The sequence below is a fragment of the Aegilops tauschii genome, chromosome 5, assembly GCF_002575655.3.
Source record: "Aegilops tauschii subsp. strangulata cultivar AL8/78 chromosome 5, Aet v6.0, whole genome shotgun sequence".
In the NCBI taxonomy this organism is placed as follows: domain Eukaryota; kingdom Viridiplantae; phylum Streptophyta; class Magnoliopsida; order Poales; family Poaceae; genus Aegilops; species Aegilops tauschii.
This window is the reverse complement of record NC_053039.3, coordinates 308,336,521-308,360,385: the sequence shown is the minus strand read 5'-3', so window position 1 is coordinate 308,360,385 and position 23,865 is coordinate 308,336,521. Positions and strand designations below refer to the sequence as shown.

The 23,865-nt window shown below is 46.3% G+C and overlaps 1 protein-coding gene and 1 long non-coding RNA gene across 6 annotated transcripts; one reads left to right on the top strand and one right to left on the bottom strand.

Annotated features, from left to right (window-relative positions):
* Positions 1–178: 178 nt before the first annotated feature.
* On the bottom strand, positions 179–4,689 carry LOC109767911 (uncharacterized). 5 transcript variants are annotated; one of them, XM_073500271.1, is made up of 9 exons: positions 4,431–4,689; positions 4,000–4,036; positions 3,300–3,383; positions 2,755–2,888; positions 1,821–2,305; positions 1,544–1,730; positions 946–1,444; positions 648–854; positions 179–543 (listed from the first exon to the last, which is right to left on the bottom strand). In XM_073500271.1, exons 1-4 carry the CDS (start codon positions 4,490–4,492, stop codon positions 2,832–2,834), a joined length of 240 nt encoding a protein of 79 aa, XP_073356372.1. In that variant the 5' UTR covers positions 4,493–4,689; the 3' UTR covers positions 179–543; positions 648–854; positions 946–1,444; positions 1,544–1,730; positions 1,821–2,305; positions 2,755–2,831. The 5 variants fall into 5 exon arrangements, with proteins under 5 accessions (XP_073356372.1, XP_073356374.1, XP_073356371.1 ...); XM_073500273.1 differs by having other exon boundaries at positions 179–570; positions 1,544–1,727; XM_073500270.1 differs by having other exon boundaries at positions 1,544–1,727.
* A 14,398-nt stretch (positions 4,690–19,087) lies between these two features.
* LOC141023404 (uncharacterized) lies at positions 19,088–22,405 on the top strand. The gene is made up of 4 exons (XR_012184713.1): positions 19,088–19,648; positions 19,753–20,055; positions 20,818–20,908; positions 22,084–22,405. It is a non-coding gene; the product is annotated as an uncharacterized lncRNA (long non-coding RNA).
* The last annotated feature ends 1,460 nt before the right edge of the window (positions 22,406–23,865 follow it).

The window sequence follows — 23,865 nt, the reverse complement described above, 5'->3', positions numbered from 1 at the left end:
CGGTTGACCAGCCGCCACCAGACAAAATTTCACTGTTGTAACTTTATCGGGCGGTCAAAAATGTCTGGCGCGCGCAACGCCCTCAGAACGGCGGGTAGTCTACGACGATTTATATGTTCGATGTACCAAAGTTGCAAACGAGCATGAGTTGACCAGTCATTGGGGGCAGACACCACACATGAAAACATAATCTAATCAACATACGTGGATTTCGACAAACCAAAACCTAACCTCCTTTTATTTTTTCCACACAAACCTACCAGGACTCCTAGATCGACATTGAACCCGCCGCAGCACACTGGCGCAAACTTGTACGCCACTAATCTTAACACAAACACCTTTTTTAGTCTAGGATTTCACCGCTGAGTTCAGCGGTTACTAAGGGTAACAGCTTTAAGCATCTTCGGAACACATCAGTCCTCAACTCTTGCTCGCTTTGCTGCGCGTCTCTCACCATCGACGCCGCTGATGGATCCATCAGCAACCTTGGTCCTTAACTCGGAGTAGCTTCCTGTCTCGGACCAGTTATCACCAGTGGCGGACCTAGAAAGTATTTTGAGTGGGGGCAAACTAATTGACTGGGGGCATATTCTATAGAAATTTGAAGAATTTAAGAATATTTTTCCAAAAACACAAGCAAATCATACCGAAATTTCATATTTTCAGTGGGTGCCTAGGCCCCCACTCACCATAACGTGGGTTCGCCCCTGGTTATCACCGCCGGCGTAGCTCTGATTTTCTGGATCATAGGTACCCACCTCTTCCACGGTTGAAGAACGGGACTGGACTTGTGACTCATCTTCGCAACCTTCATCTTCCATCGATACACCATCAGCCCTCCCGTACACGGTATCCTGCATTCAGGAGTGGATAGTTTATAGATCTGTACCCTTTGGGTTGCAAATGAGCAAGGGGAAGGGCAGTCAAAACAAGAGCGGCACGTACCTCAATCACCGACCTGCACGAAAGCCGCATGCCCTGGAGCACTGCCGCCAGCGACATGATCATCAGATGGCAAGAACTGAAGATGCCGGTCATGCTCATCGCTGACTGCAAGGGCACTCGAGCTAGAGCTGGAAGACACATGGCTAACAGAGCCCCCGCCTGAATCAGGTGTAGACATCTCTTGTTTGGCTGAATTTTGTCTTCCAATGCAATCACATTCCATCTCGCATGGCGGCTATTGGTGTCAGTTTATCCATTGCTATCTTCAAGATGTCCATTGCACACTCATAGTCATAGGCCTCTGTATTTGCATCTCCAGCCTCACCACTTCGAGTGCATGTGTGTGAAGATTTGAGTGCCTAAAGGTTATTGAATTCACTGAAATGCTATCCTTCTGAAGGTGTGATAAGTGGGTTGACAATACATCTCTTGCATCCTTTGTCCAACGTTTCAGAATATGTTTTGCTGGTATCTGGTATATGCCGACGAAATCAAGGACCTACAAAACCCATAGCCGGTATTCTTAATTGTCTCATTTAACAAAAAAGAAATAGTTCTTGCAAGGAATGTGTTATCATCAGAATGAAATCTTTGTTACCTTAACTGCATGGCAGCAGAGCAAGAATGTGTGCTCGAAATTAGCACACTCACATATCAGTTCCCTCCCTTCCTCAACAACTTCCACTTTGTACACATCCCGCACCACTTTTCATGTTTCTCTGGATGGTATCATCGCACGAAATAGATTTTCCCTTTACAGACCTCCTCTACTTTGTACTGCCCTGCTTCATACATAATTTCGCCAAACTAATAAGCTTCTTATATAGTTACAGCGGCCGACACCGGAAATAAAAAGGGGTTGCAGCAAAACATACCTGTGAACCGGATCTGCTAGGAACTCGAATCCGTCGCCTCCCGCCTCCCGCCTCCCGCCGCCGCCATCACCATAGCTCCTAGCTTCTCGCCTCGTGCGGTGCCCGAATGGATAGATTTGCCTTTTTTTCTCAGCGTCGCCGGCAAGGTTGGATCCACAATGTTGTGCACCCTTATCTGTTTATTAGGAAGACGACGTTTGCGCGCCGGGCCGCAACTGATGGTAGTCGTTGTGTACCGCGAGAAGAGATTTGTACCAACGGAACACGTGCATGATGGACCGCTAACCCACTGTCATCTCACACGAAGCCGGCTCCATACGCCACTGTAGGATTGGGCATATCCATCGTGTCTCTATACGATCACATTCAGTGCAAGCTAGAACGTGTCGCTGTCCCATTGGTACCCGAACTGGGAGCAGGCAAGCTCGTCCATGCCATCGCCACTCTCGCACAATATGCCTTCTTTGTCTTCTGTGCTGCTTCACCTAATAAAAATATGTAATTTCAGTCCAGATTAATTTCATGGGGCACTGAATCATTTAAGGAAACTTTCAGGAAGAGAAGACACATATTCCAGTTCAGCTTCTTCTTCCTATAATGTTATTATTTCGAAAGTGTGTTCCTGATCAACAAAACAGTAATCATATGTTATAGTACATGGCAGTGCCAGAGTTCCAAAAGAAAAACACATACATCCCATTATCGTGCAAATCCTACAATGGAAAAAATGTATTCAGTAGAATGTTTCTGACAGCATAAGCATTTCTGACATGTTTTTATTTGGAAGCAGATGTAGCAGAAGGTAATTAACTGAAGAAGTATGAAAAAAAGGTGTGATTACGCATTCCAAGACTAAAAGGTAATTAACTGAAGAAGTACGAAAAAAGGAAACTACCACAACAAAAAAGAGAACTAATATCAGAATGATCCCTACCCCTCCAACACTGAAGGCTTCGTTGTATTATGCAGAGCAAACTGGACACTCACCCTTCTGATAATAGAGACTATCCTCTAGGAGGCACTCCGCTTTGGAAGTGGCACTGATGTATGGAAGAGAAGTGCAATGATCTGCAGCAGAAAATGCACAGGATAAATAAAATTTTATGAGCTCAATTTCATTGTATAGAGAATACTTTTAACTGTTCAGTTATATATAACTATAAACCAGTCACACTAATTATAATTGTTCATATTAGCAATCTACACCTAGAAAAAAATTAAACCCCATCATTATTGTCCAAACCCATTGGTTCCTCATTTGATTTTTAAGATCAAAGCATGGAATGATTATTCTTCATATTAGTATATGATAACACCAAGCCAATAAACAATTTAAGAAATCATCATCTTCTCCAGGCCCATAGCTTCCTTCTCTTACTTTGAAAATTAAATCATGGATTACAACCATCATTGTCTGAACCCAACAATCACAGTACAAAAAAATTAAGGAGATGATAAGAGGCAGGGAAGAGATATCACCATTGCAAGGCACCATCTTGAGCTCAGTGATGGCGTCAATGTCACGTGCTCCTTGCTGAGGTTATAAACTGTCAACCAAATAAACTAAATGCTACATGTTACTGCACTTAATCACATTTGAGTGCCAAAAGACAGTTGAAACCAATTTAAAAACTGAATACAAAAGGGAACTAAAATCAATTGAAAAATGACATTTTGGAGGAGGTAGTTAGATTAATGATACTTGCTACTGAACCATGAGACCTGCTATGAAATCAAGGGTGTGAATTGTCTCATTTCGTACATTCAGGCCATTGAACATTGCAAAAAAAAAAAACTTGATTTATCGAGCAAAACATAGGGGGGGGGGGGGGGGGGGGCAGTTTTGAAATCCAGCCGCTTGCATCCCTGATCCTCATGTTGTTATTTACAGATGTAATTCACACTATTCAGTACCCGTCCAAACTTTCAGCTCCAACAGAACAACCAGATCACCCTGCATCATTGGCCAAACTGCATGCTTGCTACTGAAAATTTGAGTTCCTCAAACAAAAGGAATCATCCAAGAGTGATCAAACGAAGAATGGTGTACTCTTATAGACAGAAGAAATGCATGGCTGAAAAAAGAAAGAACTAAGAACGCAATAGAACAGCTAAATAGTAATTAAGTATGCACATGTATACTTGCAATCTAGGCAGATTAGGGGGAGAGAGAGCTCACCTTGTTCTTAGTCTTCCTCTTGTATTCTTCATCCGATCTGCACACATAAATCAAAAAATTAAAATCGCATTATCAATGAACCAGGGAAATCAAAAGGCAAAAAATAGGGGAGAGGGAGATGCCGAAGCTGTAGATGTGCAGTCTAGGTTGGGGATGGGGCACGACGACTCGTGAGCAGTGGTAGGCAGTGATGGCCGACTCCCTCCCCAGCCCCCTGCTCCTCAACACCCACCATGAAACCACACCAGACCTGCTCTCCTATTGGGGCGACTTGTGCCCGATCCAGAATCATGGTACATCCAGAACGTGGGGAGGTGACGTCCACAGGGAAGAGAAAGAGGCAAATGAACGTCGTGTGGCTGGAGGAGAGGCATCGAACGGGGCTGAAATGTACGGAGACACCGAACGCAACAGGTGACGGGAATACGCACCTTTGGTGCTGGTCATGTCGATGGAGAGGAGCCAACACTTTATGGACCTGAGGCGCCGTCATCAACCGGCCGTGATCGCCGTCCCCTGCACCGGCCAGTCCATGGCGCTAGGGTCTGCCGCCGCCGCCGCCGCAGCGCTAGGGTTTGCCGCCGCCAGCCCCGGATTTGGTTGGAACGGGAGAGACGAGAGAGACATGGGCATGGTGGGGTTAACTCCCTCTCTCTCTCATCCATCAAACCCCATGTTCGATGCCCTGACACCCACGACTGCTCAGCCCACCCCTTTTCCACCCAGCACACACACGACGCACACACTGCACGGCTGGGTCCGCGCGCAAGGGTGGCCCAGACGTCATCCACTCAGTCCCGAAGCCACGCCGTGCAAATAAACTAACGGTCAGATGTTTGACAACGAGGTAAAAAAGAGGTGAATTTTGACAGCAAGGCAGAATGAGGGAGCCGGATTCATCTCACGACGCAAATGCCTCAGCTATGCGGGTAGCATAGAGAGGTTTATATGTTCAATATCTGGTTATTTGTTTTGAGAGAAACACAGCATATGGGCTATTATGATGCTAATTGGTTGTTGAATGGATATATACACTATCCATGGCTGTTCAAGGACCAAGATATTAGCTTGTTGAGAAGCAACAAGGAAATCAGCAGCAAAAAGACAGCACTGGTGTACCAATGCTTTGGCGCAGGTCTTCTAGGAAACGTCTGTCACAATCGTTATCATCCTGGTCCTGGATGCGTACAATTTCTGATTGGATTGCGCCAGCAACTGAATATAAAGGTAACAGCTTTAAATATATTCAGATGAAAATAACAGCAAGAAAATATCTAGCATACAATCCATTTATAACAAGCCTGTGTTTGCCATCCACAGGATAATGTGTGGGTAGAGAAAAAGAAAACGGAAATATGTGGACATGGCTATAGTGAACAAGAAAAGGTAAACGATTATTATACATACTTCAATAACTATTGCAACCCCTCTTCACCAAAAAAGTAGGCTGTTTACATTAACTGAATTTTGGGGCCATGTCAATGTCCAAAACACATAAATCTCGTGAGCTGGGAGGTTGCAGATGAAAGCGGGCAAGGTTGTCATGCATGACCATCCTCAGTAATGATTTGGTAACACAATTCAAATATGATCAATTTGCACATAAATCTGTTTTAGTATTTCACAATCTTTAAGTTGTGCTCAGGTACTCAATCAATTTTCTGCACTATGAATGACTGTTCATAGAGGTGTTTATATACCATAGTGAGAAAAGAATGCTACCAATTTACTCAACTTAAATGACAAGTACTCTATCACTGCTTGACACTTGTGTATAGGAAAGGACACCGTTAAACTACTAGGATTATTGTGATGCTGGTGCAATTTGACATAGCACGCTTCAAAGAAACAAGTGTCCAGTGTATAGAAGACACTCACATTCAGAAGGTTCTGAAGTACTTCTGGATTGTTTTGAAAAATGCTTGGTATTTAGCTTCTCCACGGTTCCCTCTGCTTGAGTTTCTTCCTCTTGCTTAGCTGGGTGAGCGTCAGTTGTTGAAAAACTGCAGCCAAAGTCATCAGAATTAAGGTGAGTCTGACTGCAAAAGTTGACATGAACAGATAGACTAAAGCCATTCAAACATGAATGTTTAGGGACAAAAGGAAACCAGTGATGTTGACAACAAAGATAGTTTTATTGCTGCCTGTATTTGTTCATGTTGCTTATACTAAAGAAGAAGCAAAGCAATCACTAACATAATTCGAAGTATTTTCTAATCAAAGTTCTTCTTTAAAGGAAAGAGTGAAAAGCTAGTGAATAGCATACATTTCCACTGATGCCTCCCTATCTGCACATTTCCCAGAATCATTTATAACCTCGTAGGATTGTTCGAGGCCATCTTTCCTCTGATCAGCACAGTGTCCAGTTATCCGCGGCGAGTCAGAGGCAGCCACATGCTGCTGCTTCTGAAAGTCAACAATTTTCAACTTGGTTTCTTTGTATCTCGTCATTCCCTGCAGATCTTCCGATACAACCTGTTTCAACTCGCGCAGGGCAGCAAGAACATCTGCGGTCAGGTGCTCGGAGTCCCTCTGACCAAGATCATACAGCGCGGGGTCTGACGGTTCCTTAATTTGGATCCCACGCTCGCACTCGGCGATGATACTCGGGAAGGCGACGATGGCGTCGTCATCGTCCATGTCCCTGGAGGCTCCTAGAAGAAGGGTGGCATAGGAGTGGGCGAGCGCGACCGAGGCCGGCGCAATCTCGGTAGCCCGCCTAGAGGCCTCGATGGCCGACTTGAAATGGCCTGCCCGGATCTTTCTGTCGGCGGTGATTGCGGCGGTCAGTTGTTGCGCGGTGCTGTATGCGTGGAGGAGGATCGGCGGCGATGACTCCAGGCCTCCGAGCTTGTCCACGGCCTTTTGAAGGATCCGAAGAGCCTTTGCGTGCGTTCCCCGTCTCATGTGCTCAGATGCATTCTTCCACAGGGCAAGCACAGCCTCTCTGTCGGTGCCGCCACCGGCCGCCGACGCATTCGGCTGCTGGCGAGAGGCGGAGGAGGGCAGAGGACGTGGAGCAGGGTTTGAGCGGCGTTCTCGATTCCCCCGGGCCATCCGAGCAAGAGAGATTTAGGCACGTCGGGGTGGCGACGGTGGGGAGTGTGCGACGACGGGGAGGACGGCGACGGGTGGAGGTGATCGTCTGGCTACTGGCCGTGGAAGACGGGGTGGCGGCGGCGGGAAGTCGGCTATGATGGCACAGTCGGAGGCGGCGGTGGCTTAAACCCTAGGATTGCCCCTAAACTTTCGGCGGGACGGTGTCGAGCAAAGGTCCGGGACGTCCTTCATGTAAGTTTTGCACTTTGTGGAAAAGAAAGAAAGGATTTTGCTAATTTTTCGCCATCTCAACTTTTTTTAACATAGACGCAGACGCTTATGCATACGCACATATACTAACCCATATAAATACATGCACACAATCCTACTCCCATGAGCACCTCGGAAAGACTGGGTCAGCACATCATCTTGAGATTGACGAAGTTGCTACAGAAGCCCTGGTAGTCAATGGGTCGTTGATGGGTCTGTGCGAGCTGTGCGCCCGCATAGGGCCCCCAACATTTAGGCCCCCCTAATTTTGGTCCAAATACTAGTATTGGTCCAAAGTGTTCATGTTTCATTTTGGGCCTTTGTTGCCTCGTCGCGTGAAGCTCTCCATCTAGGCGTCGTCTGGAGCCGACCGCAGGCAATCTCCGTCCCATATTGATAGAGAGAGACGCGAAAATTGGCTACCTCGTGAGTAGAGTTGGTACAGGTGAGAAGACATGGGTCTAGGAGGAGACACGGGTATGGGAGGAAAACTGGCTACCTTGTGATTATAATTTGCACCTGATTGTGGCAAAGTCAGTGAACCGTCCGAATTGGTAAGTGGGCCAATCATGTACGTATCTGGGACTTGGAACTATCAAGCTGCGCATGATCACTTTCTGGAGATGGACAAAGAGGTGATTTTGAAGATCCCGATCAACTCGCGGAAGTAGATGGATTTCTAGGCATGACATTATGAAAAGAATAGTGTTTTCTCAGTCAAGCCTGCATATAGAATGTTAGGTGAGAATCAAAAAACAACAAGAGGATTGGTTGGAGCACCGACCTAGTAATTCTAAGTTTGCTGAAACTCGAAAGTCGTGGGTCAAGCTATGGCATGTTCAAGTTACAGGTAAGGTAAGAATTTTCACATGGAGACTTGCAAAGATGTCCCTTCCAACTTAAGAGATTCGACCAAACAGAAGCATGGTTGATTCAGACATCTGCCCTATTTGTAAAGGAGCTTTCGACAGCTGGCGTCACGCTCTTATTAAATGCAATATAGCGAGGGGTGTGTGGGCACTGTCAGACGAGGAGCTGATTGAACATATGATTGTGAACCGAACTGAAAATCCTCGCGTTTGGCTGTTCTGATTATTTGATACACTTGGGCAGGAGGAACCAGCAAGGGTCCTTGTTACCCTATGGGCCATTTGGTGGGCTAGGAGAAGAGCATGTTGGAGATAGGCTTAAGCCCATATAAAACAATAATCCTGGTTAATCCCTAAGTGCATCTTCAATAGATGGTCCAAATGTAAAAGTAACTAACTTTTGGACCGTCTGAGGCCAAAAACGCAACTCCAACAGACGGTCCATATGTAAAAAAAATTGGACCGCGGCCTCCTCGTCATGTAAAATACAACATCTCGCGGTGCAAATTTACATCACGAGGTGCATCTGGTCCAAAACCAGCCGCAGCCCGCGAACGCCCAACCGCTAGTTCCTTTCCTTTGACGCCCGCCCGCCTGCGACCTCCTGCCCGTCCGCCGTCGCCCCGCCGCCTCCACACCCCGCCGCCGCACGCCGCCCGCATCAGATCCGGCCCCGCCCCCCGCCATTGTTTCCATGCCGCCCCGTGCGTCGCCGCCCCGTCCGCCGCAGCTCCGACCCGCCGCAGCTCCGCCCGGCCCCGGCCCGCCCGCCGTAGCTCCGACCCGCCCCGGCTCCGTCCGCCACTGCCCCGAACGCCGCCGCCGCCCCGCAGCTCCGCCCCGCCCGTCTCCGTCCGCCACCGCCCCGGCCGCACGCCGCCGCCGCTCCACCGCTCTAACCGCTCCGATGATGAGGAGTAGTTTATCTAGTAGTTTGAATAAGTAGTAGTTGAAGTTCATGTATGAAACTATGTTGAATTTGATGTTTGAACTATGTTGAATGGACTAGTAGTTTGTCGTTTTAAGAAATTTACATCTTCATTTTGGACCATCAATTTGGACCATCTGTTGGAGTTGAGCTTTTTTCGGAGCTCCAAAACACACTTTTTGGCGGTCCAAATTTTACATCTCCGGTTTTGGACCGCCAAATTTTGGACCATCTATTGGAGATGCTCTAAGGCCCGTTTAGGTGCATGGCAAGTGGTGAGAAGTTTAGTACCATATTGCTAGTGGAGTGAGAGTGAGACCCCTTTATAAGGGTTGCTCTACCACATGCCATTGGGAGCTTGGGAAGAGGAGTTGTACACGCGCGCTCATCCTCCTTCGTCGCCCGCCTTGCCTCGCCACATCACGCGCGCGCCGTGGGGGTGCGGGAATGAGCCGAGCCAAACCTTATTTTTGCCTGACAACCTATATAAGGAGGCATGGGCCAGTGGAGTGAACCCTAACCAGTTCACTCACTCCCTCTTGCACAATCCTAGCCGTTATCTACTGTTGCTCTGTCTGTGCTACTTTCGGAGATCCCATCCCGGCGACCGCGTGCACGGTTGGTCGGGAGAGCAGGTGCCTCCGGAACCCTATCGTTCGAGATCCTGCCTGGGAGAATGGCAATAAGGTTTTTGGGAGTGCTACTTGTGAGCTCCATTGGGATTTCTCGAAGAGGAGAGGATGAAGCAGTACAGTAGAGATACATATTTCCCTCAGTTAAGAACCAAGGTTATTAATCCAGTAGGAGAACCACACAGAATCTCGCCAGCAGCACCTGCACGCACAAAAGCAAATACTTGCACCCAAAGCAAACAAGGGGGTTGTCAATCCCCTCGGCGGTTATTTGCAAGCATCAGATCTCGTAGTGGTAGGAAAATAGATAAATTGCAAAATAAGATAAATAAAAGTGCAGTAAGGTATTTTTGGATTTTATATATGATAAAAGTAGACCTGGGGGTCATAGTTTTCACTAGAGGCTTCTATCTCGAACACAAAGCATACGGTGGGTAAACAAATTACTGTTAGGCAATTAATAGAAAAGCGCATAGTTATGACGATATTCAAGGCAATGATCATGTATATAGGCATCACGTCCGAGACAAGTAGACCGGCTCCCGCCTGCATCTACTACTATTACTCCACCCATCGACCACTATCCAGCTTGCATCTAGGGTATTAAGCTAATAAAAACAGAGTAACGCCTTAACCAAGATGACATGATGTAGACAAAGTAAACCCCAGCAATATGAATAAACCCCATCTTTTTATCCTTAACTAGGTAATTGCCCATGCGTTGCAACGGGACATATACCTTTTAACAACCATGTCGCTCTTTCTTCGTCGGGTATTCCATGTAACAACTCGTGCTCCTTCCAACACTCACATAACTGTTCACCAATCAATGCAAATAATTAAGGAGCACCAAGTAAAAAAAAGTCAACCAAATTGTTACAAAATGGTCTAAAAACATAAGCTTAAAATTATATATATTCAATGGTTTCTTGAGCCAATTGTAGGCTTTGCCAAGACACCCCATACATAGTGTTATTGTAATTGGCTTTTTTACAGACTTTCAGTAACATGCGAAAAAACTCTATCTCATTTTTAACAAAGGGATCAAATTATAACATGCAAATGTGCCGGCAATGGTTCTTATCTGTGCTTCCATCATCTTGGAAACTCACTACAGTAAGAAATGCAATTCCTTCCACCGATCTTACAAAAGTAATCATCCGGAATATACATATTTCTGAACAAATGATGAGAAGACAGGTTCCACTAACTTAGGTCATCTTCCACTCTTCATTTATTCCTTGATTCGAAAAGCTCTTCCTAAAGAGAGAGTAAGCAAATGTATGAATTTTCATATGCGGCTTAACTGCTTAATGTGACGCCCCAAGACCGACGCTTCAGATGCCTTCCATGTTTTCGTTGTCGCCATGTCTTTTATTTGTTTGTTGCATTTCATCATGTCATCTTTTGCATTGCATCGGCACTCGTTGTCGTCATTGTTTTTAAACTTGCATCCGCTCGTAGTTGCCGCGTCCCCCCTTGCTTTCGTTGACCGTTCCGAGGCCAACCTTGTTCTTCGTTTGCCCTCTGGCCTAGACCGGAGTCTCTCTGTACAGTGCACAGACCCCTCGTGTGCGCGTCCGAAGCTGTCCCGAACCCGAATCTCTCAGTCGTGACCATTGGATCCGGATCATCCCCAAACATCTATATAACATCACCGTTTTATTTGTTGGACTCTCCTAGCCTATTTTTCTCGATCGTCCGATTTAAATCGGAGGGCCCAAATAGCCTCTAATCTAATCCCTATGAGATATATATTGACCAACCCTAAAATTGAGGAGAGCTGTCCCATCCTCCGAACCCCTCCGCCGCCGCCAGCCCCGGTCTCGATCCACCTCGGGATCCCTTCTCCTCGTTTTCCTCCACCCACCAACCAGCGCTCCCCACTACTCCTCCCCAATTCGCTCGCCCGGCCAACCAGAGCAGCTCCTCGATCCACTCCACGCCGACCCCCATCGCCCTCCTCCCGTGCTTCCCGCGCGCCACCGCAAGCAGCAGCACCACCGGAGCTCCCTTCGCCGTCGGTCACCACCACCAGGTCGTCCCGCTCCCTGCCATCTCCCTCCTCTCGCTTTCTCTGCTTCCTCTAGATGCCTCTCACCTCTCGGCCTCTCTCTCTCTGTTCAAGCAGGAGCAGTCTCGCCATCGCCGGGAACGGGTCCCTTCGTCCCGGATCCGTCCTGATCCGGCCGCCTCCAGCCGTCCCCGCCGCCAAGTGCCGCCGACGACCTCCATCTTCCTGCATCGCGCCAAGTCCCGCGCCCCTGCTTCCCTGCGCCCCCTGCTTCAGGTCAAGATGCTCGCTCGATCCCCTGCGCTGCCTCGAGCCACCGCAGCTCGCTCGTGAGCACCTCTAGCCGCCTGCGCCTGTTCTTCCCTCCTTTTTCCCGTTTCTTCTCTGTTTCTCTCCTCCTTGAAACTCTCTCGCAACCTGTATATGTTCGCAGGAGTACATCCCCGCTGCCGGTCCTCTTCCACAACGCGTCGGCGCCGCCATGCCTCGTTTTGACCCGAATTGCCACCAGATCCGGCCATCTCCGGCGCCTACTCGCTGGTTCCCACCGACCCCGTCGCCAGAACCTCCCCGGCGTCGTCTTCTACATCGCCGTGAACCTGCCGCTGCTTCTGTTGCTCGTTCTTCAGTAACGAGCAGAGCATCTCGCCCGCCCCTCGCCCGTTGACCGATCCGGCTGCTCGTGGGTCGCGCCAGGCCCAGCGGCCTCCACCCAACTCCTGGGCCGAGCCCATGGGTGAGCTTCCCCAGCCCCTCCAGTTTCGGCCTGTTTGTTTTTTTTTTTGTTCTGCGAATTTGCCAATTATCCAGAAAACTGCATATTTACAGTTTACCCCTCCATGTTCATGCATATAATAATTCCACAACCGTGCATTGGATTAAAATGATTTAAACATGTAAAATGCTTAGAATTTCATCTAGTTTCATAATATCCAACTTTCATCCATGCTTAAAATGTTTAAATGTGCTATTTGAATTAATTAGCTTAAATGCCAGGCTAAAATGCTTTATTTCATAACTAAATAACCGTAGCTCCGAATTTAATAAACTTTATATGTAAATGGGGTAGAAAAATGCCTAGTTTAACATGGTGTACTTTATTTTGCTGTTTAACAACATTAAAATTGTGTTTAGGGCAGAACAGTAGTAAATTCAAAATATGCATGTGGGGATTTTCCGGAATTGTTGTTTGTTGTTTCCGGCCCCATTTAAATTGCTTAGATAGTGTAGTTTAATTATGCCTCACCTCTTGCCATGTTGACCAACATTTAATATTGTCGAGTACATAAACGGGAGAGAACTAAATAAGTCATGTGGTGTTTCACCAATATGCAACTCATTTAATATTGAGCTCCACTTAACTTGTAGAGTTGTTTGTTGCACTTTGCCATGCCATGCCTCTTTAAACCGAACATGCATCATATTTGATTGCGCATCATGCCATGTTTCTGTGATGGTTGTTTACCATGTTGTTTGCTTCTTTCCGGTTTGCTTCTCTCGTTAGCTTCGGTTTCGTTCCGGAGTTGTGAGGATTCGTTCGACTACGTCCGTTTGTCTTCTTCATGGACTCGTTCTTCTTCCTTGCGGGATCTCAGGCAAGATGACCATACCCTCGAAATCACTTCTATCTTTGCTTGGTAGTTGTTCGCTCTATTGCTTTGCCGCGCTACCTACCACTTGTTATATCATGCCTCCCATATTGCCATGTCAAACCTCTAACCATCCTTTCCTAGCAAACCGTTGTTTAGCTAAGTTACCGCTTTTGCTCAGCCCTTCTTATAGTGTTGCTAGTTGCAGGTGAAGATGAAGTTGGTTCCATGTTGGAACATGGATATTTTGGGATATCACAATATCTCTTATTTAATTAATGCATCTATATACTTGGTAAAGGGTGGAAGGCTCGGCCTTATGCCTGGTGTTTTGTTCCACTCTTGCCCTAGTTTCCGTCATACCGGTGTTATGTTCCTTGATTTTGCGTTCCTTACGCGGTTGGGTGATTTATGGGACCCCCTTGACAGTTCGCCTTGAATAAAACTCCTCCAGCAAGGCCCAACCTTGGTTTTAACATTTGCCACCTAAGCCTTTTTCCCTTGGGTTCTGCAGACTCAAGGGTCATCTTTATTTTAACCCCCCGGGCCAGTGCTCCTTTGAGTGTTGGTCCAAACTAGAGCACCGTGCGGGACCATCCCTTGGCAACTTGGGTTACGTCGGTACCTGTACGCTTAGCTTATCCGGTGTGCCCTGAGACGAGATATGTGCAGCTCCTATCGGGATTTGTCGGCACAGCGGGTGGTCTTGCTGGTCTTGTTTTACCATTGTCAAAATGTCTTGTAAACCGGGATTCCGAGACTGATCGGGTCTTCCCGGGAGAAGGAATATCCTTCGTTGACCGTGAGAGCTTATAATGGGCTAAGTTGGGACACCCCTGCAGGGTATTATCTTTCGAAAGCCGTGCCCGCGGTTATGTGGCAGATGGGAATTTGTTAATGTCCGATTGTAGAGAACATGACACTTGACTTAATTAAAATACATCAACCGCGTGTGTAGCCGTGATGGTCTCTTTTCGGCGGAGTCCGGGAAGTGAAGACGGTTTGGGTTATGTATGAACATAAGCAGTTTTAGGATCACTTCTTGATCACTTCTAGCTTCGCGACCGTTGCGTTGCTCCTCTTCTCGCTCTTATTTGCGTATGTTAGCCACCATATATGCTTAGTGCTTGCTGCAGCTCCACCTCATTACCTCATCCTTCCTATAAGCTTAAATAGTCTTGATCTCGCGGGTGTGAGATTGCTGAGTCCTCGTGACTCACAGATTCTACCAAAACAGTTGCAGGCGCCGACGATACCAGTGCAGGTGACGCAACCGAGCTCAAGTGGGAGTTCGACGAGGAACTTGGTCGTTACTATGTTTCGTTTCCTGATGATCAGTAGTGGAGCCCAGTTGGGACGATCGGGGATCTAGCATTTGGGGTTATCTTCTTTTCATTTGGATTTGACCATAGTCGGTCTATGTGTGTATTTTGGATGATGTATGAATTTATTTATGTTTTGTGTGAAGTGGCGATTGTAAGCCAACTCTCTTTATCCCATTCTTGTTCATTACATGGGATTGTGTGAAGATGACCCTTCTTGCGACAATACCTACAATGCGGTTATGCCTCTAAGTCGTGCCTCGACACGTGGGAGATATAGCCGCATCATGGGCGTTACAAGTTGGTAATCAGAGCCATCCCCGACTTAGGAGCCCCCTGCTTGATCGAATCGCTGGTGTTGTTGAGTCTAGAACAAAAATGTTTTGAGTCTTAGGATTATATATATCGAAGAGTAGGATTCTTTTTACTCCTCAGTCCCTTCGTCGCTCTGGTGAGGCCCCCTGACGTAGAAGTTTTGACTCTCCTCTCCTCAAATTTCACGAATTTTTTTTAGGATCACGCGGGTATCTTGGAATCGTTCTGATGGTTTTGTGACGAGAACATTGTTCTTGGTGCCTCCTGACATTTAGGGGTTGTGGCAGTGTCCCGGGGAGTTGAGCTCCGAGGTGTTGTCGTCACAATTTTATCGTTGCAGTTCTGGAATACCTGAGTTTCGCCGACATCGAAAATCTCTTTTATGCAGTTGTTGGTGAGATCACCTCGACGCCACCCAGTACTGGGGCGGGAGTTCGGGACTATTGCCATAACTCGTATAACGGATGCTTTTCGAAGGTTGAGGTAAATGATTTCCGAAGGTTTCTTGGTTATGTGTTGAAGGATGGCTACAACTGGATCTAGGTATTGTTAGTTTGGGTGAGATATATTGTGTCCCCTGTATCCCCAACACCTGATTGCATAAACAGAAAGTTTCGGGAGTTTATAAGTGGGAATTCAAGTAGCTCATAGGATTTCTTTCCGACAGATGCATGATATGAGATTGGGGTTCGACGTCTAGTGGTCTGCCTATCCACGGTTGGTTTTACAGTGGTCTCGTAGTGTCTTAAAGAGTCCTTGGCTATGCTGACTCGGGGACGCTTCGTATGGCATGTGCACTGCCTTGTACATGATGGTGCTGTACGATCGAGCCCGTGTGGGCCCCACCACGAAAACTTCGGACGAAATCTCTATCATATGTTTGTTCCGGCTTATTTTGCAAGCCAAATCCTTTGTTTTTGTTTTGTTTTGTGGTATTCGAGTTGCTTCAATGCCAAGTGTTGATTCCATACCTTCCCTAAGCGGTGTTCTCATATTTCTATGTGGATACTAAGCCTTCTTGATCATCGAGATTGTCATGCCAATTCTTTTCCAACCGACGTGATCTTTTTCAAGTGGATCCGATCATTTCAACATTCGCGAGATCAATTCTCAGTTCTTTGCAACGGTGTTTGCTTCATCCGCCCCAAGTTGTCTTTGTTTTCCCCGCCCTCCCACCCTTTTTCTTCAAGGACTCAGATTTCTTCATCAAGTATCCATCTTATAGATGGGAAGTCTCTCCATTCTTTTCCGTCAATGTTCTTATCCGGTGATTCTCAGGAAGATACTAACGGAGCCTTAACTTCATCATTATTCGTTCTCTTTCTTCTCCAGTGGATTAAATTCAAGCTTTGTCGATCATATCTTTTCCTCATTTCAAATGTTTTTCTCGTACCGGTGCACCTCTTAATCATCCATTTCTCGCTATTCAATTGTTCTGGAGTGATGAAGATATCTCAGAAGATTCAAGTTTCCATTCTCAATTCACTCAAGTTCTTTTGAGGATGCTATCTCATTCAAGCCATTTAATTCAACCGGTGCAATCTCTCTTCAAAATCATTCCAACGGTGTTTCTCTTGAGTGGGCCATAACCCACAGGTCTTTTCCCAGGATCTTACCTACTCTTCTAATTCTTTCCGGAGTTCTTCCCAAATTCATTGCAAAGTTTGACGTAAGAATGAATTATCATCAGTCAAATGTCTTTCTCCAAGATCTTCTAAATTCTTTTCATCGTTGGTTCAACCTTCTATTCTTCATTCCGGAGTGCCTCAACAATTCATGGTGTTTCTCATCGTCATTCTCGGATTTTGAAGACCGAAGAAGAGTTCCTCTTAAACCCTTACCCGTTCTTCCAAAGATTCATGGTTCTAGCGTCATGCCATCCTCTCATAATTGTTTTCAATTGTGAGAATTCTTTTCACCCATCCGGAGCAATTCATGAGTCTTTTCAGTTTGATTCTCCAAAGGCCATCATTTCAGAAGATTTATTCGTTCTCAACATTCGGCTCTCGTTCTCCAAATCTTACCGGTGCAGCATTCAAGTATTCTCTAATCAGTTCATGATCTCTTCGTTTCACTTGTATCTAAATTCTCTCAAGTATCTTCGTTCATTTTCTAATTCTTCCCGGTGTTTCTTTATCTTTTCTTCGTTCATTTTCAATTCTAACGGTGGTTCGTTCAAGAGTTCTCTTCCTTCGTTATCATATAGATTCATTCGTTCTTTCCAATCCTACCGGTGGTTCGTTGAAGACCTTCCCAAGTTTGCGCCATATATATCTTAATCCTTTCTACGAGAATAAGTAGTATGCCAAATCCATTGCTTGTCATCAATTTAATTGGTGAAGGATGAGCATAATGTAATTCTTATTTTTGTTTCATCGAGTAAATTCAATTCCTTATTCCGGAGGTTCATCAAAATTCTTGTTTTCATTTGTTCATCTTTCTTTCCGGAGTTCCAAGTTTTCTCGGTTATATCATTTCAAAGCTTCATCTTATCACTGCAAGGCTTCACCTTGTGTTTTCAACTTCTCTTTCTTTCTATCATCCTTTTATTACTGGAGTTCTTTTCAGCTTTCCTTTCGTTTGATCATTCTTGACCGGAGTTCTCACGAAGGCTCAACATGGTGCTTCGTTAAGGATTCCTTTCATTCTTAAATTATTATTTTCAAGATTTCTCTCGAACTTAAGATCCGCCAAGCTATACTCTAAAATAAACATGGTGTTCAACACATGTTTTGTCCTGAGGAGTTCAAGCATTCGTCATCTTGCATTCTAAAGTGCAATTCGTTCTACCTTATCATTTGAGGTGGTGTTATGTCATTCTTGACAATTTGAGTTCGCGTTTCATGATTCACATGTTGTCAAGAATGAGATATTTTAAATCCACCAATCTCTTCGTTGGATTTATCTTGTGTCATGTTTCACCTAAAGCCTTCCCTAAGGAATGTTGCTATTATGGTGCTTATCAATGATCCAAGTTTTCTCCTATCCTCTTGGTGAAAGAAGTTTTTCATCGCCTTGGTGCTCTCACTCAAATCAATGGCTTCCTTTAGTGGCCGTTTGTCACCTCAAAATGTTGAGATGTTTCCATAAGTCCACTTCAAGCTTATTCTTTTCGTTGTTGATTCTTCAACAACTCCGTTCTATCCTTCTTTTTAAGGATGCTATATCAAATTCATTTGAGGTAGAAGATGTTATTGTCTTCTCCCTTCTTTTCATTCTATTCGTTCTTTTGTTCCGGAGGCATTGTGTTGTTGCTCTCGTCAAGTATTTTCCCATCTTGTCAAGTTATTGTTCTATTCATTCCATGTTCAACCGGAGTGCTGTCAAAATTATGTCATTCTTGTTCCTTGGCTATCTCGTTATACCGGTGTGGCTCCATATTCCTTTGTTCCATGAAGCTCTTATGTCATGTCTTTCAACCTACAAGGCTCTCGCAAATGTTCTTTGTTCCTCTTTGCTAACGGAGTGTTTTGCAATCTCATTCATCTCCATTGCATTCTTTCTTGCAAATTGTTAAACCTCTCGAGGTTCGTGGTTTCACTCGTTTGTCAAAGAAGCAACTTAGTTTTACCTCTTCCTTCTTCCGTTTCTCTCCGGTGCCATCCTAGATCTCGGGACGAGATCTCTTGTAAGTGGAGGAGTGTTGTGACGCCCCGAGACCGACGCTTCAGATGCCTTCCATGTTTTCGTTGTCACCGTGTGTTTTATTTGTTTGTTGCATTTCATCATGTCATCTTTTGCATTGCATCGGCACTCGTTGTCGTCATTGTTTTTAAACTTGCATCCGCTCGTAGTTGCCGCGTCCCCCCTTGCTTTCGTTGACCGTTCCGAGACCAACCTTGTTCTTCGTTTGCCCTCTGGCCTAGACCGGAGTCTCTCTATACAGTGCACAGACCCCTCGTGTGCGCGTCCGAAGCTGTCCCGAACCCGAATCTCTCAGTCGTGACCATTGGATCCGGATCATCCCCAAACATCTATATAACATCACCGTTTTCTTTGTTGGACTCTCCTAGCCTATTTTTCTCGATCATCCGATTTAAATCGGAGGGCCCAAATAGCCTCTAATCTAATCCCTATGAGATATATATTGACCAACCCTAAAATTGAGGAGAGCTGTCCCATCCTCCGAACCCCTCCGCCGCCGCCAGCCCCGGTCTCGATCCACCTCGGGATCCCTTCTCCTCGTTTTCCTCCACCCACCAACCAGCGCTCCCCACTGCTCCTCCCCAATTCGCTCGCCCGGCCAACCAGAGCAGCTCCTCGATCCACTCCACGCCGACCCCCATCGCCCTCCTCCCGTGCTTCCCGCGCGCCACCGCAAGCAGCAGCACCACCGGAGCTCCCTTCGCCGTCGGTCACCACCACCAGGTCGTCCCGCTCCCTGCCATCTCCCTCCTCTCGCTTTCTCTGCTTCCTCTGGATGCCTCTCACCTCTCGGCCTCTCTCTCTGTTCAAGCAGGAGCAGTCTCGCCATCGCCGGGAACGGGTCCCTTCGTCCCGGATCCGTCCTGATCCGGCCGCCTCCAGCCGTCCCCGCCGCCAAGTGCCGCCGACGACCTCCATCTTCCCGCATCGCGCCAAGTCCCGTGCCCCTGCTTCCCTGCGCCCCCTGCTTCAGGTCAAGATGCTCGCTCGATCCCCTGCGCTGCCTCGAGCCACCGCAGCTCGCTCGTGAGCACCTCTAGCCGCCTGTGCCCGTTCTTCCCTCCTTTTTCCCGTTTCTTCTCTGTTTCTCTCCTCTCTGAAACTCTCTCACAACCTGTATATGTTCGCAGGAGTACATCCCTGCTGCCGGTCCTCTTCCACAGCGCGCCGGCGCCGCCATGCCTCGTTTTGACCCGAATTGCCACCAGATCCGGCCATCTCCGGCGCCTACTCACTGGTTCGCACCGACCCCGTCGCCAGAACCTCCCCGGCGCCATCTTCTGCATCGACGTGAACCTGCCGCTGCTTCTGTTGCTCGTTCTTCAGTAACGAGCAGAGCGTCTCGCCCGCCCCTCGCCCGTTGACCGATCCGGCTGCTCGTGGGTCGCGCCAGGCCCAGCGGCCTCCCCCCAACTCCTGGGCCGAGCCCATGGGTGAGCTTCCCCAGCCCCTCCAGTTTCGGCCTGTTTTTTTTGGTTCTGCGAATTTGCCAATTATCCAGAAAACTGCATATTTACAGTTTACCCCTCAATGTTCATGCATATAATAACTCCAGAACCGTGCATTGGATTAAAATGATTTAAACATGTAAAATGCTTAGAATTTCATCTAGTTTCAAAATATCCAACTTTCATCCATGCTTAAAATGTTTAAATGTGCTGTTTGAATTAATTAGCTTAAATGCCATGCTAAAATGCTTTATTTCATAACTAAATAACCGTAGCTCCGAATTTAATAAACTTTATATGTAAATGGGGTAGAAAAATGCCTAGTTTAACATGGTGTACTTTATTTTGCTGTTTACCAACATTAAAATTGTGTTTAGGGCAGAACAGTAGTAAATTCAAAATATGCATGTGGGGATTTTCCGGAATTGTTGTTTGTTGTTTCCGGCCCCATTTAAATTGCTTAGATAGTGTAGTTTAATTATGCCTCACCTCTTGCCATGTTGACCAACATTTAATATTGTCGAGTACATAAACGGGAGAGAACTAAATAAGTCATGTGGTGTTTCACCAATATGCAACTCGTTGCATATTGAGCTCCACTTAACTTGTAGAGTTGTTTGTTGCACTTTGCCATGCCATGCCTCTTTAAACCGGACATGCATCATATTTGATTGGGCATCATGCCATGTTTCTGTGATGGTTGTTTACCATGTTGTTTGCTTCTTTCCGGTTTGCTTCTCTCGTTAGCTTCGGTTTCGTTCCGGAGTTGTGAGGATTCGTTCGACTACGTAAGTTTGTCTTCTTCATGGACTCGTTCTTCTTCCTTGCGGGATCTCAGGCAAGATGACCATTCCCTCGAAATCACTTCTATCTTTGCTTGCTAGTTGTTTGCTCTATTGCTTTGCCGCGCTACCTACCACTTGTTATATCATGCCTCCCATATTGCCATGTCAAGCCTCTAACCATCCTTTCCTAGCAAACCGTTGTTTGGCTAAGTTACCGCTTTTGCTCAGCCCTTCTTATAGTGTTGCTAGTTGCAGGTGAAGATGAAGTTGGTTCCATGTTGGAACATGGATATTTTGGGATATCACAATATCTCTTATTTAATTAATGCATCTATATACTTGGTAAAGGGTGGAAGGCTCGACCTTATGCCTGGTGTTTTGTTCCACTCTTGCCGCCCTAGTTTCCGTCATACCGGTGTTATGTTCCTTGATTTTGCGTTCCTTACGCGGTTGGGTGATTTATGGGACCCCCTTGACAGTTCGCCTTGAATAAAACTCCTCCAGCAAGGCCCAACCTTGGTTTTAACATTTGCCACCTAAGCCTTTTTCCCTTGGGTTCTGCAGACTCAAGGGTCATCTTTATTTTAACCCCCCGGGTCAGTGCTCCTTTGAGTGTTGGTCCAAACTAGAGCACCGTGCGGGACCATCCCTTGGCAACTTGGGTTACGTCGGTACCTGTACGCTTAGCTTATCCGGTGTGCCCTGAGACGAGATATGTGCAGCTGCTATCGGGATTTGTCGGCACAACGGGTGGTCTTGCTGGTCTTGTTTTACCATTGTCGAAATGCCTTGTAAACCGGGATTCCGAGACTGATCGGGTCTTCCCAGGAGAAGGAATATCCTTCATTGACCGTGAGAGCTTATAATGGGCTAAGTCGGGACACCCCTGCAGGGTATTATCTTTCGAAAGCCGTGCCCGCGGTTATGTGGCAGATGGGAATTTGTTAATGTCCGGTTGTAGAGAACTTGACACTTCACTTAATTAAAATACATCAACCGCGTGTGTAGCCGTGATGGTCTCTTCTCGGCGAAGTCCGGGAAGTGAACACGGTTTGGGTTATGTATGAACGTAAGCAGTTTCAGGATCACTTCTAGCTTCGCGACCGTTGCGTTGCTCCTCTTCTCGCTCTTATTTCGTATGTTGGCCACCATATATGCTTAGTGCTTGCTGCAGCTCCACCTCATTACCTCATCCTTCCTATAAGCTTAAATAGTCTTGATCTCGCAGGTGTGAGATTGCTGAGTCCTCGTGACTCACAGATTCTACCAAAACAGTTGCAGGCGCCGACGATACCAGTGTAGGTGACGCAACCGAGCTCAAGTAGGAGTTCGACGAGGAACTTGGTCGTTACTATGTTTCGTTTCCTGATGATCAGTAGTGGAGCCCAGTTGGGACAATCGGGGATCTAGTATTTTGGGTTATCTTCTTTTCATTTGGATTTGACCGTAGTCGGTCTATGTGTGTATTTTGGATGATGTATGAATTTATTTATGTTTTGTGTGAAGTGGCGATTGTAAGCCAACTCTCTTTATCCCATTCTTGTTCATTACATGGGATTGTGTGAAGATGACCCTTCTTGCGACAATACCTACAATGCGGTTATGCCTCTAAGTCGTGCCTCGACACGTGGGAGATATAGCCGCATCGTGGGCGTTACACTTAACACAAGCAAACAGGAAAAACAATATAATTCCTTTCTAAAGGAAAGGTGTTGGTGTAATTAGTTAACATAAACCTTGTATTACTAAAACTTCATAGGCCGCTAACAACCATACTAACCACTGCATATTTTGAGATCTTGGTCTATTAGAAAGGGAAATTAATAAGATTCCAGTAACAAGCATACCTTCCGAAAAAATCAAATTTTGCATGTACTATTATAAATTACCAAAAGAAATTAGGGAAATGCATTTGTACATGGACACATGGGTATATGGCTATCAACACCACACACTACCATAAAGTTGCTTTATGACTGAAGATTTGACTTAGCTAAATTAGTGTAAACCATTTTTTGCATATAAAGTTCAGATTACCAATCCCCATACAAGCTTCAATATACAAATCATGCAACACTAAATACCTAACATATCACAATAAACATTAATATTCACTACATCTACAGTTGTTGGATCTCCGATCCCAACAGTTTTCAGGAGGCCAACCATCAATCTTACCTGCATTGGAAAATAATCAGTACACATAGCAAATCACAAAAGTAATGGACATAACACATGCTTCTTCCAATCCTTGTGTTGCAGCATCTATTAATGAATTGCTAATGGAAACTATGACAAATACTCAAAGAGCACCCAATAGTACTATTATATTTTGTATCGAGATGAAAGGAAGTGCTACTCAAGTTCATAGTAATAGAGTAAAGTAGGTAAGCCTGTGTTCACTCACCTCGATGTCAATTCCATTTGAAGCATCAGCCTCCCAGCACCTCCCAGTTCAGTACTACACGCACAACTTGCTTCAAAGTGATCCAAGTGCACTGAACTGAAAGGGAGATTCCAATTTTTAGATAATGAGTTCATGGCGTGAATTAACGATGACTGGTAACTAAACCAGACCTGGCCATCACCGGCGGCGGCTGCTGAGGAAGTCGAGGAAGCCGCTACGTGCCGGATCCATCGCCCACCATCCAGATTGACCCATGCACAGGAGACAATACCGGGCGCACGTCGATGCCGACGAGCTGCTTCATGGTTACGTCCCGAATCCACCGCCCTCCATCCAAGTTGGCCAATGCACGAGAGAGAGGAGACAACACCAGACGTATCGGCTCGTCGTTGATGCCGAAGAGCTGCTTCATTATGAAGTCGAGGGGGAGCGACGTGTCTACAAACCGGTGTGTGCGCGCTATGCGCTGCTTGCTAGCGTCGGCGGCGGGGAAGGGCGGCTAGGGTTAGGACTGGGAGGAGGGAGAGAACGCTTGCACAAATTTTTTGTGCGTACTACTACAAGGAGGTTTCCTAAAAAAAGGAGGTTTCCTATTTTACCGGT

Bases quoted from the DNA above. Each gene is read 5' to 3' on its own strand.
- LOC109767911 (XM_073500271.1), bottom strand. From the start codon at position 4,492: ATGACGGCGCCTCAGGTCCATAAAGTGTTGGCTCCTCTCCATCGACAT. The intron at 3,384-3,999 runs GTGAGCTCTCTC...TGTAGCATTTAG, and splicing joins AGAGGAAGACTAAGAACAAG to TTTATTTGGTTGACAGTTTA. The intron at 2,889-3,299 runs GTGATATCTCTT...TTTCTGCTGCAG, and splicing joins CAAGATGGTGCCTTGCAATG to ATCATTGCACTTCTCTTCCA.